Source organism: Mizuhopecten yessoensis, unplaced genomic scaffold (genome assembly GCF_002113885.1).
Source record: "Mizuhopecten yessoensis strain PY_sf001 unplaced genomic scaffold, ASM211388v2 scaffold1557, whole genome shotgun sequence".
Taxonomy (NCBI): domain Eukaryota; kingdom Metazoa; phylum Mollusca; class Bivalvia; order Pectinida; family Pectinidae; genus Mizuhopecten; species Mizuhopecten yessoensis.
In genome coordinates this window covers 88466-109241 of record NW_018404106.1, presented here as the reverse complement: position 1 = coordinate 109241, position 20776 = coordinate 88466, and the positions used below count along the sequence as shown (strand labels likewise).

Genomic DNA, 20776 nt, shown 5'->3' with positions numbered 1-20776 from the left:
AAAAATAGTTGTTTCTAGTGCACAGCACAAAACATTGATAAATCCTAACAAGCTGACAGGCCAACAATATAAAAATAGTTGTTTCTAGTTCACAGCACAAAACATAGATACTTCTTAACAAACTGTCAGGCCAACGATATAAAAATAGTTGGTTCTAGTGCACAGCACAAAACATAGATAAATCTTAACAAACTGACAGGCCAACTATATGAAAATATTTGTTTCTAGTGCACAACACAAAACATAGATAAATCTTAACAGACTGACAGGCCAACAATACAAAAATAGTTGTTTCTAGTGCACAACACAAAACATAGATAAATCTTAACAAACTGACAGGCCAACGATATAAAAATAGTTGTTTCTAGTGCACAACACAAACCATTGATAAATCCTAACAAACTGACAGGCCAACGATATAAAAATAGTTGTTTCTAGTGCACAACACAAAACATTGATAAATCCTAACAACCTGACAGGCCAACAATACAAAAATAGTTGTTTCTAGTGCACAGCACAAAACATAGATTCTTCTTAACAAACTGTCAGGCCAACGATATAAAAATAGTTGGTTCTAGTGCACAGCACAAAACATAGATAAATCTTAACAAACTGACAGGCCAACTATATGAAAATATTTGTTTCTAGTGCACAACACAAAACATAGATAAATCTTAACAAACTGACAGGCCAACTATATGAAAATATTTGTTTCTAGTGCACAACACAAAACATAGATAAATCTTAACAGACTGACAGGCCAACAATACAAAAATAGTTGTTTCTAGTGCACAACACAAAACATTGATAAATCCTAACAAACTGACAGGCCAACAATACAAAAATAGTTGTTTCTAGTGCACAACACAAAACATTGATAAATCCTAACAACCTGACAGGCCAACAATACAAAAATAGTTGTTTCTAGTGCACAACACAAAACATAGATAAATCCTAACAAACTGACAGGCCAACAATACAAAAATAGTTGTTTCTAGTGCACAACACAAAACATAGATGAATCTTAACAAACTGACAGGCCAACTATATGAAAATATTTGTTTCTAGTGCACAACACAAAACATAGATAAATCCTAACAAACTGACAGGGCTACAATATAAAAATAGTTGTTTCTAGTGCACAGCACAAAACATAGATGCTTCTTAACAAACTGTCAGGCCAACGATATAAAAATAGTTGGTTCTAGTGCACAGCACAAAACATAGATAAATCTTAATAAGCTGACAGGCCAACTATACAAAAATAGTTGTTTCTACTGCACAACACAAAACATAGATAAATCTTAACAAACTGACAGGCCAACGATATAAAAATAGTTGTTTCTAGTGCACAGCACAAAACATAGATAAATCTTAATAAACTGACAGGCCAACTATACAAAAATAGTTGTTTCTAGTGCACAACACAAAACATAGATAAATCTTAACAAACTGACAGGCCAACTATATGAAAATAGTTGTTTCTAGTGCACAACACAAAACATAGATAAATCTTAACAAACTGACAGGCCAACAATACAAAAATAGTTGTTTCTAGTGCACAACACAAAACATAGATAAATCCTAACAAACTGACAGGCCAACAATATAAAAATAGTTGTTTCTAGTGCACAGCACACAACATAGATAAATCTTAACAAACTGACAGGCCAACGATATAAAAATAGTTGTTTCTAGTGCACAAATACAGACCCATTAAGGATTCACGTACCAGTGACTCCTTAAAACTGTAACTATGCAGCAGAAACTGCATGGTTTTTTCCCATCAGGATTTTAGCTTTGATGAATCCTTTATAAAAAGATGACCCTATCTGATGGGATTTTCATGAAAAAACCCAAAGATAATATAAATAAAATGTAAGCAATAACATTTTTCTGAGTGTAAAAAATTCTGCAGGGCCAAACCTGGTTTCGTACTCCTGCACACCAACATACCCTGTCTCCTGCATACACACACGCAAGTACGCATACACTACACACATGGAGGCATGTCCTTAAATGACCTTAGCTGTTAATAGGACGTTACACAAAATAAAACCAACCAAACCAAACTTCCAATTGTTATACTATTGCTCTAACCAACAGCTCAAGCTAACTGGTCAGCAGAACTGTCCTGGTCTAACTGTCCTACAGTTATATCAAATATGGAATTAAGGGGAGGTAACTGTATGTACTAAAATCCACAGTGCAATGGGGCAGGTATCCTTAGATATTGTTTGAGCCAATGATCAAATAAGCTTACAGTGCACTTGAAGTGTGCTATCTTGTTCACTCTTGTCTATTATCATTCTTATTAAGTTTTAACATTTTAAACTTCTTCTCAGATTGACAAAAAGATATTTTTCCAAAGTTTATCCCAAATTTATTCTTTTCTTAGCCCTGACCATGTTGTGATATTGTTTTGGCCATTTGAAATCTAAGATGACCATTGTACTTGCTTCTGATTGGCATAGAAACTTTCAGCTTCTTGCTATGGACAGCCAAACTGATTTTAACCAAACTTTGTAAAAGTAATCCAATCACAATGATAAAATGATTTTGACAACTTGACCTTCAAAATGGATGCTATTTCTTTGGTTTTCTGAAATATTTTTCATTTCTTCTTGAGCTGACTCTCCCAGTCAGTTTGTTATCACTGACCTACTTATTTTACATGAACGCTAACTGAATTCTTGTATATCACATGTATCTCTATAAGGGATATTGCACAACAAATAAATACTTGGAATGGCCTTACACTGTGCATTGTAAATCCTCTTATGATAAAGTAAGTGGTTGAATACAGACAGAGTAAGGCCACATAACATAGATCATTGTGAAGGCTTGGAGTTCTGTCAATTTTTCTAACTGGATAACAAGCTTTCTGTAAACGGGGACCTCTCCGATATCTTTCCGATCTGATCTCCCCTGACCTCCTCATCCAGCGCATTAGTAAAGTCTGGCTCTGTGACATAAGTCATATAAATCATTTACTTCTGGTATATCTATTCTTTACCCATGATTACCCTCATCATCGATCAAAATGTCTGCGATTTCACTTTCTAAACCTTTTTAAAACTCTCTTCAAAATCTTATTTGTCCAAAGAATTGTTGAGACTGATCAACAGCACTTTTGTGCAATATTTTATGAAATACTTAACAAGTCTTCTTAAAATTTCGGACAACGTTTGATGGTGCTGCATCAAATTTTAAAATGCGGAGTTATTAAATGGTAGGTAACCACCGTATTTGTTGTAATTAGCATCCAGGGTGCTTGAAAAATAGGCTAAAGGAGGCACTTATTCAGATAACCAATGCTACTCATTTTCAGGGAGAATTTATAAGTTGTTTTCCTTTTTGTGCTAAAACGATGGGAAATAGTTTGTCAGATTGCAATAATGTAGTTTCAGATATAAAGTTTAAATTGTTCTAAATGGAGAGAAGCAGAATGGAGGTGTTCAGGAAAGGGGCCTTGATTACATATCACATTTCCAAAAATTTCCAAAAAAGGGTTGGGGCACCAAATACTGTGAATACTATCAATGAAATTATTGCAATTGATACAAAAAATGTGTTGCAATCAAAATATATTAACTCATTCACCCCTGAACTTTCACAATGAACTATTCTAACCTTTGAATTGGAAGAGTTCAAATGTGTCTTCAGGGGTGAAAGAGTTAAAAGCTTTAAAAAAAAAAATCCCAATGGCTACATCAGATGGTGTATGAATTTTGTTCTGGAATCATCAGATTACATATTATACTTCAAGCTTGAATCAGCTGTATAACTCTAGCCGGACCAGCATTCTACGAGGAATTAAGGAAGTGTAATCTAACACAGTCTAATATTTAATCACTTTATTAAGATGATTTTTTGTTCAGTTTTGGGTCAAAATCAAGGTCATGAGATTGTGGTATGTAGTTATTTCTCAGGAATCAGCGTAAACATCATGATGATAAACTTTTGTGAAACAACAAAATTTATGTCCAAGGGAGATAACCCAACATTTAATTTTTTAAATAAAAAAAATGTTTTTTGTTTTTAATATTCATTAGGATAGTACCATTATTGTTCAATTGTTTAAAATCATGAAGAGAACATCATTAAATGACATTGGTTATTTTATTAGGTCACACATATATGTACATACAGATATATTTTTACACTCACAATAATTCCTGTAGGGCTACATCAATATTAAGTACTGTTTTGAAACATGGCTTTAAATACAGATTCTTGTATCTTATATACATGTGTAGCTGATACTGTGAGCCCCAGTCATACTCACGGATGGTTCATTCTCAAGTTTTAATTGTTTTATTTTTATTAGCTTGACATTAGTCTAAAGGAACTAAAAATCTGCAATATAAAAACATGTCAAAAACAAATAATTGAATTATTTTTCCATCCTGGTGCAACTACAGAAAAAATACTGTGAAAAGGAAAACAAACCATTACTAATCTAACTCAGAGAGATACATTCACATTGTAACATCAATTAAAATCCTTTTATAGAGAAAATACATAAAGATATTGAAGGACACAGATGCTTTAAAAACAATGAGAAATAATACATTTCCTAATACAAAATGTATAGGGTATTTTCTCATTCACCCCTGAAATTTCATAATGGACTATTCCAACCTTTGAATTGGAAGATATCAAATGTGTCTTCAGGGGAGAATGAGTTAAGAAAGTTTTATGCACTTAAAAAATGTAAAATCATCTGTGAAAGGACAGATGACTTACAAATAACACTGTTTAATTAAATTCCTCTTTCTATCACCACATGCCATTATGAGTGTGCATATTTTTGAAGTAAAAAGCCATTTGGAACCATTCAGTGAAGAATCTTGTGTGCCTCAATGTTCGTATCTGATATGTTGCCCCCACTTTGTAGAATGGAGAACGGCTGTTACTCGGTGCACCAGGAGCCTTTTATTGGCAAGGTAAGTTTTAGTTTGAGTTAAGTCCCTTATGAGAACTCTTTGGGATTAAAGAATGATATATATATATATATGATAAATTTACCAAAACAATGAACACCAATTACATAATACTGACCATTGTGAAAGCCCTATTAGGCTAGGCCTGGTACAGAATCAGAGAGGTAAAATAAATGTTTACCATTTTTAATTGCAATTTGTTAATCATAATTAATGGTTTTGGCTTTGTTTTGGAACAGCCAAAAAGTCGGTATAATTTCAATTTCAAAAATTTATCTTTGCAGCATGCTTATGCTTTACAAACATTTTATTACAGTCTATGTGAATTGTATTACAAAATAATTGATCTTCAGTTATAAAACAGAACATTTGGTTCTTCTTTTGAACCAAGTTTAGCCAACAACTTTACCATATCAAACAGGAACTATGATAGCTTTTGAATGAGAGAATACTGTTCTTTTAAAAAGCCAAATATATTTTTACAACTGAGCTTGAGTGAGACTCTAATTTGGATCCTAATCAGCTCATCAGCTATATAAAGAAAGCGACATTTGCTGACAGCTCTGCATGAGGATTTACAAAAATATTTATTAAAAGATGATTTACTGGGGGATTCTTCAAACTCCCAAGGCAATTTCAAAAAATGTTTATTTTCTTTTTTTGACACTGGTGGGAAAGGCTGTCATTAATTGTCTCCCTTGACTAAACTGACCGTCTCACTGTAGAAACAGGGTTCCTCAATAGGTCAGAAGTGTGATGTATCACTGGAAAATTTTATGAAGTTATAATTGAGTTTATCTTTCACTGAAGTATTTTAATGCTAAATTTTTTGAAATTTATAATTTCATTGAAATGTCTTTAATGTTTCATCGTATAATTTGAAGTATAATTTATTTTTTCTGTTCTGTAGGACAAGTCCACAACTTTTATCTGGACAGAGGCAACTCTAGGAAGGAAACAGTAGAGGAATCACAGGCATCAGATGACAGCTACAGAGGTAAGCCATTCAGGGAAGACAACTCACTGATGACCCGGTTTAGTAGTCATCTCTTTTCCCCATATTAAAATTTCCCCAGAGAATAAAATCAGCTTGTCAAATATGGCTGATTCTCCCTTCCACCCTTAGTTAAATGGTTTTCTTCCCCAGAAAAGTAATCATCTAGCGGATTATTTCCCCCTTCTGTCTTGTTTTATAGGGGGGTAACTATTGGCTATTGGATTCCCCCACCACCACCCCCAACCACCCCAGAATTGGTTTTAATGATAGGAGGGAACGAATGGCTAGCTGATTCTCCCCCCCCCCCCCCCCCCCCCCCCCTCTTTTTTTTGGGGGGGGGGGGGGGGGGGGGGGGGATTCTTGGCTAGCTGATTTTTCCTCCTCAGTATTGGTGCTAAGATATATGTCCTATTTGTGAGCATTTATTGAAAACTTTGTGTCTGTCCAATGATTACATCTCGTTATGCCCCCTCCCCCTACCCATCTTCAACCCCTAGACCTATTAGTGAAGGTGGTATTCAGTGTTTGTCTGTTCAGGGGGTATTACAACATCTTGGTTAGACGTTTTTGTTTAACCCATCCACCCCTAAAGTCACATTTGAACCATACCAAATCAAAGACTGGGCAAGTCCAGTTAAGATATGTAGGGGCAAATGAGTTAAGCTCCATCACTCTTATACTAGAAGTCCTACAGACATCAATTGTGTTAGCACTTGTCTTAATTACTTCTATAAGGACTGGGATTTTATAGATCATAATGGTAGATTGTCTTCAAAGTCACAAGGGTGAATAAAGTTGGGATCACCTTGGAGTTCATTATATACTGGTCATAATATCTGATGTTATACAAAATAATACTTTTCCATGTATAGGATAAATAAGGAAAGGGTATAGAAGATTGCTGAAATTTGTTTCGTTTTTTCCCCGTTTTTACTCGTGGCGTGATGTTACAATTTTGATAGGGTACGGTGAGAATGTTGTTGAATGCCTAGACTAGGTAGATCATAGTCTGCAATTTATAAAGTTTCTAACCCCTCGTGTACATAGTACACACTAATACGTTTTCATTTATAAGGAAGAATAATAAGAGATTGCCGAATTTAATCTCCGAATGTTTTATTGTTTTACTCCTGGCATTCCGTTAAGAGTGTGATCGTGTTGACAGCGTGAGTCGAGGGTGATGTCAGAGTGAGGAATATTGATAGGGGCCATCTACTCGGCACTCTTCTGTTTGGCTAAACGATCACAAATTGCACTTTCCCATGTGGCAGCCATTGCCGGACTACTCTGGAGCATGTACGTGACGGTTTACCATCTCTGTTCCAGGCTATTCCAGTGCAGTGGGCAGATTTGACGCAGACGAAGAAGATGGTAAAGATACCAGTTAAAATCCGACATGTAAAATGTTAATAGTCCACAGACCTGTTTGAATTGATGGGCTGTCTGTGAGAATAAGAAACTTCACGGAGATGATGCATTAGCATTATGTCTGTTAAAACACAGGATCTTTTATCAATCCCTTTTTGTACGATCAAACTTTGTTGTCTACCGTTTTAAGGGAACGTATCAAGTCCCTGTGTCAGTAATATTGGTCTTTGTCTTCTGATTCTGAGTACTATTTTAAGCCGATATTTTATATCATATGTTGAGTAAAAGGCTGTTTATAATTCCAGAATATGTACTGCGTGTCACTTACGTAATAAATCCTATTCCTATTAGTAAAACTGACAGAATATAAGGTCAAGGACATGTTCTGTATAATGAAAACCAATTCAATTTGCAAGGAACTGTTCTAGCATTTTATGTAAAACACACATACAAAATGTACGGTAAACAGATAATAAATTGAGCCTTTTGAGGATTCTGTTGTTGTAGAAACACACTTTGAATTCTTATTGTCTTCTTTTGTTGGTCAAATGAAATTAGCTTTGACAGATATTGTAGAATGGTACTTAAAAATTTCGACTAATGTAATTATTCACTGTCAAATTTTAGAGAACTATGTTCCATGTAATTTTCTTGACTTTCCATGGTACTGTGTAACATGAAATATTCGTGGGTATTTTCTTTCGTGGATTGAAGCCATTTACAATTATTTAGATCGTTTAGTGGTACAAACTCTCGTGGATACCCCATATATAGACAAAGTGGTTTCGTAGCCTCCACGAAAACCACAAATGTTTATAAACAAACATTTCATGTTATACAGTACAATGAATCCAGGAATTCAACAGGACATTACGTGGTCAAAAAACACTTCATTCCTTTCAAACTGAACTCTGTGTGAAATATCATTTTCCCAGATAAACAAAAAAACAGAATTCAAAAGATTGAAAGCTGTAGAATATTGAGGGTATTTGACAGTGATAGTTAGCATAAAATACTGTTTGCCTTTGACTTCTTTCAGTCTTTTCAGCTAACCTTTGACCCTTCATCTTTCAGACTATGTTGTGGGTGTGCCTAGGGCGGAATTTCTTCTTGGGAAGGTAATATACAAGAAAGATTGTGATTAGATTGGAGATTTTGTTCTGAAATATACTCTGACAGTGAAACTGTCTATTAAGAACACCTGTATAGAAAGACCATCTGTATATAATAGATATCATGAGTCCCATTGAGCCTGAAGTTTCTATAAAAACAAAAAAAAATATACAAAAATACCTACCTACATTTATTTAAAGATCAGATCACTTGTATATAAAGACAATCCCGAGTCCCATCTATCCTGAACTTGTTTTCACAATGATATAAATACAATCTTCTGTTTATTGGTGAATTGGTTGAACCGTCAAACAAAAATAAAATTATATGAAGAAAATGAGTCGGCGTAGAGACTATAATCTTAACAACCTCTCCTTTGTTCACCAGGTGGAGCTCTGGACTCAAAATATGTCATCCATCCTAAACATCTCGGGGGAACAGGTGAGTTTCAAACCCACAATGTTCTCTTCGACTCACACTTAGTTACCTTTAAAAATGTGTTACCTCCTCCTGTTTGAATACTGTGACACCTAGGGAGAATTTTTTCGATCTTATGTGGCAGACTAGTAGTAATCTTGAGAGGGTCTGGTTTCAATTCTAAAGAAGAAGATTTGAAAAAAAAAAATATTGACCTATTTTACATAATTATAAGACATTGAAGGTTATAGTAATTTGACTCATTGATATGTCAAACGCTTATATTAGTGATACATGACAGCCCTCTTAACTTGATGAACAGATAATATGATGAGACCCTATGATATTTTTTTTACACCAAATCTTGAACATCTTATTGCCCGACCTAAATACGTAGCACTTGACCAAGAATTCATACCAAAGATTTGACCTGTCAGATGTTGAGTGCTCCAGTGCTTCAGCGATAACTTTGTGACTTGATACAAAACTAAACATATGTGTGTACAAGATGCGCATGTTTACAATTTAATAGAAATTTATCAAAGGAGGCCAGGAACATGCAAAACCCATCAAGCAAGAATATCTGAATAAAGATTGGCAAAAAAGCCAGGATATGCTAAATGAAGCAAGCTTGAACATCTGAATAAAACGTGATATCTGGAAATAATCTGTTGTGTATAAGAAGATTGTAGCTTCCATAGGGGCTTGGCAAAGAAAAGGTAATTTGTATGTTTAAGGATTTCCAAACCTACTTTTCCTGAATAATTGATCATATTTCAACCAAATTTACTGCAAAAGCCCCCTTGGACGCTGTAATCAAATTGTACATCAATGAAGGCTGTTGCTTCCACGGATGCTGAGAGACAGAGTCAAAATTGGTAAAATATTTGTAGTACTATTTTTTGTGAGAATATTTTGTCATTATTGCTTAGATACCTAGATGAGTGATACCGGCCTCTGTGCCTCTTGTTTCTACAATTTCTTTATACATCTCCCAAATGTATCACCATTAACTCATTCACCCCTGAAGACACGTTTGAACTCCTCCAATTCAAAGGTTGGAATAGTCCATTATGAAATTTCAGGGGTGAATGAGTTAATGTCCTCTATAACACCATATTTGGATTGGACAATTGCTGGCAGTATAACAGGATTTTACTCAAATACGTTGGAGACATATGTGTGACAGAAATAGACATTAATTGTTGGCTAACCTGATTGTCACGGGAGACACATTTGATTGATGGGCCTCTTGTGTCAGTGACATTCTGTTATCGGGTGATGAAGAAACGTGTCCGGCATCATGACATAATCTATATCCATCGTTTAACATCAACAATCTTATAAGTTTGAATGTAACTCGATCATTTGTGTGCTATACTGGATTGGGAATAGTGTATTATATCTATTAAGGAGTTATGAAATAAAAGGTGAAAGGTTGAAAATCCCAATGGCCAATGCTTCTGCTAAAAACTGTAGTTATGAGTTGTAAAAGGAGACAGCTAACATGGAGGCCCCTTCAGAATTTGGGGCTTCCTTCTGTGTGTCCAGTTACACGGACATTGACGAAACCAAAGTTGATCTGTTGTTCCCATTGCAATCCTTTTCATATTTGTTTTCTTTCTCTCTCTGTCCTACTCTTTCTTTTTGCGGTGCCAGGGAATAGGGGCTGCGGTGGCCAAGTGGTTAAGGCGTCTGACACTCTGCTACAACTAGCCCTCCACCACTGGGTCGCAGGTTCGAGGCCTGCATGGGGCAGTCGCCAGTTACTAGCCGTTGGTCGGGTTTTTTTTTCTCCGGGAACTCCGGCTTTCTTCCACCACCAAAATACGGCACGTCCTTAAATGACCATAGCTGTTAATAGGACGTAAAACACAAACAAACAAATCTTTTGGTGGTGTCTCCCTTGACATTGTCTTTATATGACCTTGACTGTTTCAAGGACATTAAAACCTCGAACAAGTAAACAAATACATGGATAGCACTTTAGTATGACTATTTTCACACTCTGCTGATAGCATTGAATATGTCGGTCATCCCTTGAATGTTATGCACTTTAGAACAATTTCCTTGAGATAAGTTAGGGCGCTATACAAATGTTTATACATAAACACTAATATACATAAACACTAAAACATGTGTTCGCCTTCTGCTGTTTTCCATTTGTCAAATGATGTTATCTTTATTCTGGATTGACATGAGTTTATTTCCTGTAGGCATATTTATCATACAGATTTTTTTGTCATAATTTTGATTGAGCAGCTCAGAGGTGAAAGGTCAGTTAATATAATCACAGGGTCAAAGTGACATGGAAAGGTATCTCTTTTCTGCAATGTTTGCTCTTAGGTTTGAGAGTATACCTTACAACTTTGTCTTTAGCTTAGAGAGTATTTCTGTCCTACATGTGTTGCTATTGTTAGAGATAGATCAATTTTAATTGATTATGACATGGACATTTGATCGTTATGTCCTAAAACTGGTACTAAAGGTTTAAGAGTATCTTTGACAATTTTTGGTGATGTTGCATTATCTCTTACAACCTTATTTCTGGGATTAGAGGCTATTTCTGTAATACAATATTTTTCTGGAGTTAGAGGTTATTTCTGTCATACAGCCTCTGCTGGCGTTTTGTTTATATATCTACATCTACGTGTACCTATCCTATACTCGATGACTATGAAAAATTACCATTCGGAAATAACCTGCAGTAAGCCTGCTTGAGCTGCAGTTGCAGTTTTTGGAGGTATGCTAAGTATGTCCATTATTTTAGATACAAGAAGACCAAAATTACCCTACAAAATATCAAATTCTCACTGATTAAGGGATATAAACCATCAAAATATCAAGTTTAGCTGATAAAACCTCAACTTGAGAAGAAAGACTTTGAAAACTGAAATTGATGTACCATCAAGCAATCACAGCTCTAAGTAAGTTTGCTTGGATGAAAATATAATTACGCGAGGATTTCACCGATATCTGTTAGGTGCACTGTTTATATATCAGATTTCAGTTTTTGGGTATTACACCATTGCATGCGTTGATGTATACAAATTGGTGATAAGAAGGGACACCATCACGCATTCATCTGCTGCTGATAAGGCAGCTGTAGTTCCTGAAAGTGAGATGGCTTCCTCGTAATAAAAAACTATACACCCTAAAATACATTCCACGGAAGATATGTGTGTATTTTACCTGTGTTAGATATAACCAGTGTTAAATATAGCCTATTACACGCAGCAGACTTCTATACCCCATGTGTTAGGTAATCAGCTACTGCGTTTGAATCCAGTAAACATTTTGTGACAGGAAAACAAGCTTTTTATAGAACCTGAGGCTCTGGTATGTTTCTTATCAGCTCTATAATGATTTAGTAAGACAGCAGAGAGAAGCCTTTTCAATTACGTCACTCGGTACTAGGTTCACATTGAGGCAAGAAAACAAACCTGTTTGTTAATTCATTTTCTATAATTCTCTCATTATTTTAGAAAAAATCTTTTTCAAAAATAATTTGTTAGAAACATTATAATCTCTTATACATGTGCTGAAAATGTACAACTCACAGTCTATAATTTTCAAATTGCCATTTGCTGAAGAAATACATTTACAACTGGTCATATATTGGGTGCCCTAATATTAACGCATTCACCCCTGAAATTTCATAATGAACTTTTCCAACCTTTGAATTTGAAGAGTTCAAATGTGTTTTCAGAGGTGAATGAGTAGCTAACAAAGTAGACTTTCTGCATTGAGTGGTGACTAACTTCTTACTATTTTTGTTACTGATTTTCTATTGTTGGTGCCCTATGAGGGAACATTATTCGCATAGATGCTGGATAAAATTGCCTCATTCCGTACTTTCATTGTGGAATCACATTAACAGATGTCCATAAAGCAGTCTATGTGGAAATTGAAAAAGAATTTGCGATAAGATTTACGAAATTTGGAACTCAGAGCGACTATAATTTTTACTTGAATTATTTGAAAGTTTTCTTGCACTGTTAGATTGCTTTATGTAATAAAAAGTCAGGGTTAAATTCCTTGTGTACCTGCATGGGTCAATACATCAAATATAAATAGCACTTAAAACAGGCACAGTGCAGGATTTTGTGTGTAGAATTGCTCTGTCTTAAACAGGATCAGTCGGATATAATGTGTTCGTTCAACAATTTTCAAGAAGTACGTATTTGATTTAATTGTTCATCTCTGAAAAACACAAATAATATCCAAGAGAAAAATCGGCAACAACAAACTAGAAACTTGACGAAATCTGTTTCAACGGAAAATTCTGTAAGGAAGGTGATTTTTTTACCATATTCATAAAATCTTTTTAACTACAATATGTATTGCTAATATTTGAAAAGAAAATAAGACAATTATTAAACTATGTTATAAATTACATGTAAGAAGATATTTCAAACAAACTGAAACAAACACCAGATGTAAAAAAAAGAGAAATTGAGTTATCTAACAAAATCTGTTTTAGTGGGTTTTAACACTGTAAAGTGAATTGAATTCCCATTAACACATATAGCTTATCACATGTTCATTGTCTCTGATAAAATAAACCAAAACTCCCATCACCATTTTCAGAGATTAAAAAAATAAAGAATGTATAATTGAAAATTAATCAATTGTTTCACAAGTAAATTAAATACATTAACTGATTTGTCGAATTGTGGATAATACGTTTTAAGTTTTAATAAGCCTTATTGATATGCATGCTACACCTTGCACAATCAGTTTTTATTGCAGAGTAACCTCCCTTAACCCTTTCATCACTGTAGACCATAATGGACTCATCCAGGGCAAAGCATGGAAGAGTTTATTAAAGTTACATAGGGTTGAAAGGGTTAAACATCAAATACCATATTATCTGATCAACCAATGATAACAGATTTATAAATTTCAGCTTATTATTCATAAAAGTTTGTTAGTGTAGAAATCTTTTGAAAAGGAGATTATAAAGATTTCTTCTTGGTGTAGAGCTCTTTTGGATTGGAGATTTCTTAGTGTAGAGCTCTTTTGGAATGGAGGTTACTTAGTGTAGAACTCTTTTGGAAAGGAGATTATAACGGTTGCTTTGTGGAAGGGAGATACATGTTATCAGAAGGTAGCATGCATGTTTCCATAATCAAATTGAATTTGTCAGGTTAACAGTTCTGGTACTGACACAAATATCTTACATCGGGAATATAATGTAGGTAATAAAAGTAAGATGATGGTGGTTAGAATGTCAACGAGGGTAACAGGAGGATATAACCATATAAATAGTGGTTTAGTATAACCCACCTTAACACTTATTGCGGTAACTAATGGTTGCAATGAAACGCTTTATTACCATCTCCCAACTCTTTGGCACCTTAGCAAATAGTCTATAAAATTTCAAGGACAACACTGTCAAGGCCTTACTTGGTAGCTGTATTTGTCGAAAGCTTGTAATTTTTTCTGCCAATGCTGTAAAAGTTACTGCCATTCAGAAATGCTGGCTTATGCGTTAAAAGGCCATTTATATACCGATTGTTTTTAACGAAACAAGAGGTAAATTTGTTTTTGTCTCATTTGTTCAAATATATAACCTGACTAGGAAACAAAATAGCATATCTCCCAGCAGTTACTATAGCTAGAGCATTAAATCTCTCAGTAGTATGTGTCCTCATTCAGAGACACGCTTTAAATTTTGATGTGTGCAGAATAAAGCCCTTTGGAGAAACATTGTGTGATATCTTTATCAACAGAATTAAGCTGTAATGTGATAAATGATAAATATCTCTTTGTAAGTTGTTTATCCTTTTTTTCTGTATGATATACAACTTACTGCCTTGGTCCAAGGGAGATGTGAAGATTTGTTTCCCTCAGTGAAAAATATTTTCTTTAGAATTCATTCTCAGGAAATATCATTCATTTCTTGAAATAAACCTTCCTCCTTTCCAGCTGAGTACAATAAATGTTGGCTTCTGTAGTATTTTCCCTTAAATTGCTTTACGATGGAATGCTTGATTGATACAAACTTAGGGCCTGGTAATCTCTTGATCTGTAGATACACTCAGGCAGCTGTTAAAACATATACTGTCTACTGTAGCACATTAAAACCGTTCTCAGTCACATAGGCAAAACAAATAAAGCAATAACATACTGTCATTGAAGTTTGATCAATTATATGGGGAAAACAAATTCTAATGATAAACATGTTGTCTTCTCAGTACATTCTCTTACAATTATTTTATTACTCAGGTTTCTGCCTTTTGTAGGATTACTCTATGATCAGCTGTTTATTGTTGTAAAACAGAGTTTATAAAGCTTAGAAAACCTACTTATTTTAATTTTACTGAAAGCTGACAGTACCATTGACATCAGATGGAGCTGACAGATGACCTTGACATCTGATCGAGCTGACAGATGACCTTGACATCTGATCGAGCTGACAGATGACGTTGATATCAAGTGGAGCTGACAGATGACCTTGACATCACATAGACCTTAAAGGTGACCTCGACATTAGTCAGAGTTAACAGATGACCTTGACATCAGGTGGAGTTAACAGGTGACCTTGACATCATGTGACACTGACAGATTACCTTGACATTTGATGGAGCTGACAAATGACCTTGACATCATGTGACGCTGACAGATTACCTTGGCATCAGATGGAGCTGACAGAGTACCTTCACATCATGTGACGCTGACAGATTACCTTGACATTTGATGGAGTTGACAAATGACCTTGACATCATGTGATGCTGACAAATGACCTTGACATCATGTGACGCTGACAAATGACCTTGACATCATGTGACGCTGACAGATGACCTTGGCATCAGATGGAGCTGACAGATTACCTTGACCTCATGTGATGCTAACAGATGACCTTGACATCACTTGGAGCTGACAGATGACCTTGGCATCAGATGGAGCTTAAAGATTACCTTGACATCATGTGATGTTAACAGATGACCTTGACATCACTTGGAGCTAACAGATGGCCTTGGCATCCGATGGAGCTGACAGATAACCTTGACATCAGGTGGAGTTGACAGATGACCTTTACATTGAGTAGAGCTGACAGATGATTTAACATCAGTTCAAACAGACTGATGACTTTGAAATAGGTAAAGCTGATACATACTCTTGTCTGATCGAGAGATGGATAACTTGTTTGTTTATAATTTGGGATGAAGCAGTGTCATATCAACTTATATCAGCATTGCAGTATACCTACTTCAATGTCTACAAGAATCTCCCCTGTGACCTACACATATTTTAGATTAGGTTTTATTTACACAAACTTTTTGTAGAATGAAATGATTATATTTTTAGAGAAGTTATAAAAACACTGGAAAGTTAATATTTTCATGTCTGTCGCATTACAACTTCCATTTTGTCAGTATTAACTTAAGAAGCTGTACCATGCATCTTAAAAACCACTTAATATATTAAAAGTGTGCCTAAGAAAAAGGGCAGTTCTCACTTCAAAGTTAAAAAAACAATGTATTAATTGATTAATAGAAAATGGGATTTCAATTTTTCTTTTAAACTCATTTCATTTTTTTTTTTGTGACATCTTATGTTGGGAAAAGTTCTCATTGTTTTTCTCATAGAAATGAAATCAGGGGTGTTCAATTTTGTTCTTCACAAAATAATAAATTGACTTGGGGGTGGGATGGGTGGGGTAGGGTGGGGTGGTGGGCTTTTAGGATAGGAGTATTCAAATTTATTATTTTGTGAAGAACAAAATTGAACACCCCTGAATGTGTTTTCCTGAACTGGCCAAACAGGGTTAGTTTACCGTAAAACAGTTGTTATGTAGACCTCTCACAGACAATTCTATGGGTTTTGTTTGACCCTTAGATTTAACGCCAAACACTAATGAAGATAAAAGTGCCATTTCCATTTCCAACATCTTTATTGCATTGACAGGTTTATTCAATAGGTTTTCCTGGTATCTAATTGTATCTTCCACTCTACAATCCATTTATGGGTCAAGGAGTATTAGGTTTCCTCTCCGTTGAGGAATGTTCTGTGTGTAGACCTAGACATACTCTAATCATGTCTGTTTATAGGTTCAGTCCTACTTTCTTGACACATGCACGTACTTACTGTTTGTAGGTTGGGGCTCGCTTTGTTGACACATGCTCTATCCGTTTGTTGGTTGGGTGTTTTTTGACACCTGTAGGTTGGGGCGTACTTTGCTGACACATGCTCTATCCATCTGTTGGTTGGGTGTTTTTTGACACCTGTAGGTTGGGGTGTACTTTGCTGACACATGCTCTATCCGTCTGTTGGTTGGGTGTTTTTTGACACCTGTAGGTTGGGGCGTACTTTGCTGACACATGCTCTATCCGTCTGTTGGTTGGGTGTTTTTTGACACTTGTAGGTTGGGGCGTACTTTGCTGCCACATGGCTTATCCGTTTGTTGGTTGGGTGTTTTTTGACACCTGTAGGTTGGGGCGTACTTTGCTGACACATGGCTTATCCGTCTGTTGGTTGGGGTATATTTTGACACCTGTAGGTTGGGGCGTACTTTGTGACAGATATTCACTTTCTTATTGGAGCATACTTGATTGATGCATTTTTTTTTTTTTTTAACAGATTGGGGCATGCTTTGTTGACACATTCTCATCCTTTTTTAATTTGAACTGATTGAGGCATACCTTGTTGACACCTATAGGCTTGGGCGTACTCTGTCTGTTGGTATCATTGGGGTGTACTCTGCTGACAGGTACTCGGTCTGTTGGTATCATTGGGGTGTACTCTGCTGACAGATACTCTGTCTGTTGGTATCATTGGGGTGTGCTCTGCTGACAGGTACTCGGTCTGTTGGTATCATTTGGGTGTACTCTGCTGACAGATACTCGGTTTGTTGGTATCATTGGGGTGTCCTCTGCTGACAGGTACTCGGTCTGTTGGTATCATTGGGGGGTACTCTGCTGACAGATACTCGGTCTGTTGGGATCATTGGGGCGTACTCTGCTGACAGATACTCAGTCTGTTGGTATCATTGGGGTGTTCTCTGCTGACAGATACTCTGTCTGTTGGTATCATTGGGGTGTTCTCTGCTGACAGGTACTCGGTCTGTTGGTATCATTGGGGTGTCCTCTGCTGACAGATACTCGGTCTGTTGGTATCATTGGGGGGTACTCTGCTGACAGATACTCGGTCTGTTGGTACCATTGGGGTGTACTCTGCTGACAGATACTCGGGCTGTTGGTATCATTGGGGTGTGCTCTGCTGACAGATACTCGGTCTGTTGGGATCATTGGGGTGTACTCTGCTGACAGATTCTCGGTCTGTTGGTATCATTTGGGTGTACTCTGCTGACAGATACTCGGGCTGTTGGTATCATTGGGGTGTGCTCTGCTGACAGGTACTCGGTCTGTTGGTATCATTGGGGTATACTCTGCTGTTAGATACTCAGTCTGTTGGTATCATTGTGGTGTACTCTGCTGACAGATACTCGGGCTGTTGGTATCATTGGGGTGTGCTCTGCTGACAGATACTCGGTCTGTTGGTACCATTGGGGTGTACTCTGCTGACAGATACTCGGTTTGTTGGTATCATTGGGGGGTACTCTGCTGACAGATACTCGGTCTGTTGGTATCATTGGGGTGTACTCTGCTGACGGATACTCGGTCTGTTGGTATCATTAGGGTATACTCTGCTGTTAGATACTCAGTCTGTTGGTATCATTGGGGTGTACTCTGCTGACAGATACGCGGTCTGTTGGTATCATTGGGGTGTACTCTGCTGACAGATACGCGGTCTGTTGGTATCATTGGGGTGTACTCTGCCGACAGATACTCGGTCCGTTGGTATCATTGGGGTGTACTCTGCTGACAGATTCTCGGTCTGTTGGTATCATTGGGGTGTGCTCTGCTGACAGATACTCGGTCTGTTGGTATCGTTGGGGTGTACTCTGCTGACAGATACTCGGTCTGGTGGTATCATTGGGGTGTACTTTGTTGACAGATACTCGGTCTGTTGGTATCATTGGGGCGTACTCTGCTGACAGATACTCAGTCTGTTGGTATCATTGGGGTGTTCTCTGCTGACAGATACTCGGTCTGTTGGTATCATTGGGGTGTACTTTGTTGATATCTTCGATGTCTACATTGGAATGTACACTGTTGACACATTTTCGTTTCGTTCACAGATTGTGGCATACTGTGTTGACCCCAGCTTTATTTATTTATAGGTTGGAGCATATTTTGGGTATGCAGTTGCGGTAGAGGATCTAGATGGTAACAAGTAAGTCGGATTAATATCATTTGTTCAACCCTTCCACCCCTAGCTAACATTAGAAGACTCTACCATACGTTTATCTGGATGAGTCCATTATGGTCTGCAGTGGTGAAAGGGTTAATTGAATCAATTACCCAACAAGGCAGCAGAAGTTGGGATGAGGTACAAGGGCCTGAAGATAAAAACAGAGGCCTGTTGAAGCAATGCTCATCCTCATTTCTGAAAACAGGTTTACAACTTGTCTTACAGTTCAAAAATGTTTTACATCAATTGATTTATTTTTTACTGAACACCACAGGGGACCAATTTTACTATAGGTTACAGTGGTGGATCCAGAGACCTATCTGGTGGGGGGTTCCAAATTTCCAGACAGGGTTTCCATGTGAGAATATTTTGAGGAAAATGGTGAAAATACATGATTTTTAAAGAAAATTCTCAGGGTGGGGGTTTCCTGAAGCCCTAAAAAACCCCTCTGGATCCGCCCACTGAGGTAAGGTATTTGTTTGGTATTATATAAGGTCACAATGCTACATATCTGTTGATTACATATAGCTTCTGGTTTGATTAACACATTAACACAGATCAGTGACCTTGTGGAAGGTTATATAAGTTTCTGTATGATACAGGTATCATACAGGTATTCATGGATACACACCACATATGTATAATAAAAAGGATCATTTCAAACATTTCCTTAGTTTGAATCATGGTGTTTCTTTACTGCTGGTCAGTTACTTGGTAGAGTTACTTCCCTTGTTCTACAGATCCTGTCTCCATTTATATTTCAATTATGTTAATAATGAATGAACAAAAAGACAATAAACACTTGTGAGTTTGTAAGTAAATTAAACAAATATTTTCTGTGTTTGAATCAGTGCTGTGTTCATATAATATCTCTTTATCTTTACTGCAATTTGATTATTTTTACAGATTTACCCCCCACCCCCCCTTCCTATGCATGTTTTTGTTTAATACCGATGAACTTTACAGTTACAAATTAGAGACTATATGAAAATAATCTTAAGAGTTATTCTAGAAAAAAATTGATACAGAATTAATCATAACATTTCATACATTTCAGACTAGATGACATCGTTGTTGGCGCCCCATTTTACTCTGACTACAGTTCCACGAAATCATACGACACCGGCAGGGTTTATATTTATTACCAAAACAAAAAGGTATGTTTGTCGTAGCTGAAATTTCGTGTGTATATTATGACATCCCTCCCTCTGCGTAATTTCCTAGTGTAATTTTTTTCGGTATTTATGAGTTTTACTGTAAATCAGGTTCGTGGTTATTCGTGATGAGTGCAGAACACATTTAAAAAAAAGTTTATCCAGCAATTTAATCTAATACATTAATGCTAATTTTCATTTTTATGTATTTTTATGTATTTATTGGGTATTTCCCCCTCAAAATTGAAAGCATTCTGAGTAAATGGCTTCAAGTCTGATGGCCAAAATAATTGTTTACAAAACCTTAGTGATTTACAGTAATTTGAAAACCAGAATAATATATTGTCATAGAAGAAGACTTTTGTTTTCATTTTCCAACTTGATTTCAGCATATCTTTAACTCCTTCACCCCTACATACTTATACTGGACTTGCCCAGTCTTTGATTGGTAAGGTTCAGATGTGGTTTTAGGGGTGAATGGGCTAATACATGTTACTTAACTTTCTTTTCCGACTCCTTAA

At 36.3% G+C, this 20776-nt stretch overlaps 1 protein-coding gene across 4 annotated transcripts in view; it reads left to right on the top strand.

The window, feature by feature from the left end:
• The window catches only part of LOC110465137 (integrin alpha-V-like), a 117293-nt gene that overhangs the window by 66932 nt on the left and 29585 nt on the right, over positions 1-20776 (top strand). For all 4 annotated transcript variants that reach the window (XM_021520758.1, XM_021520766.1, XM_021520749.1 and 1 more), the window contains exons 6-12: positions 4901-4949; positions 5857-5943; positions 7270-7314; positions 8386-8429; positions 8812-8865; positions 19031-19083; positions 20159-20258. In XM_021520758.1, coding sequence (XP_021376433.1) covers positions 4901-4949; positions 5857-5943; positions 7270-7314; positions 8386-8429; positions 8812-8865; positions 19031-19083; positions 20159-20258 — 432 coding nt within the window. The remainder of the gene's footprint in view (positions 1-4900; positions 4950-5856; positions 5944-7269; positions 7315-8385; positions 8430-8811; positions 8866-19030; positions 19084-20158; positions 20259-20776) is intronic.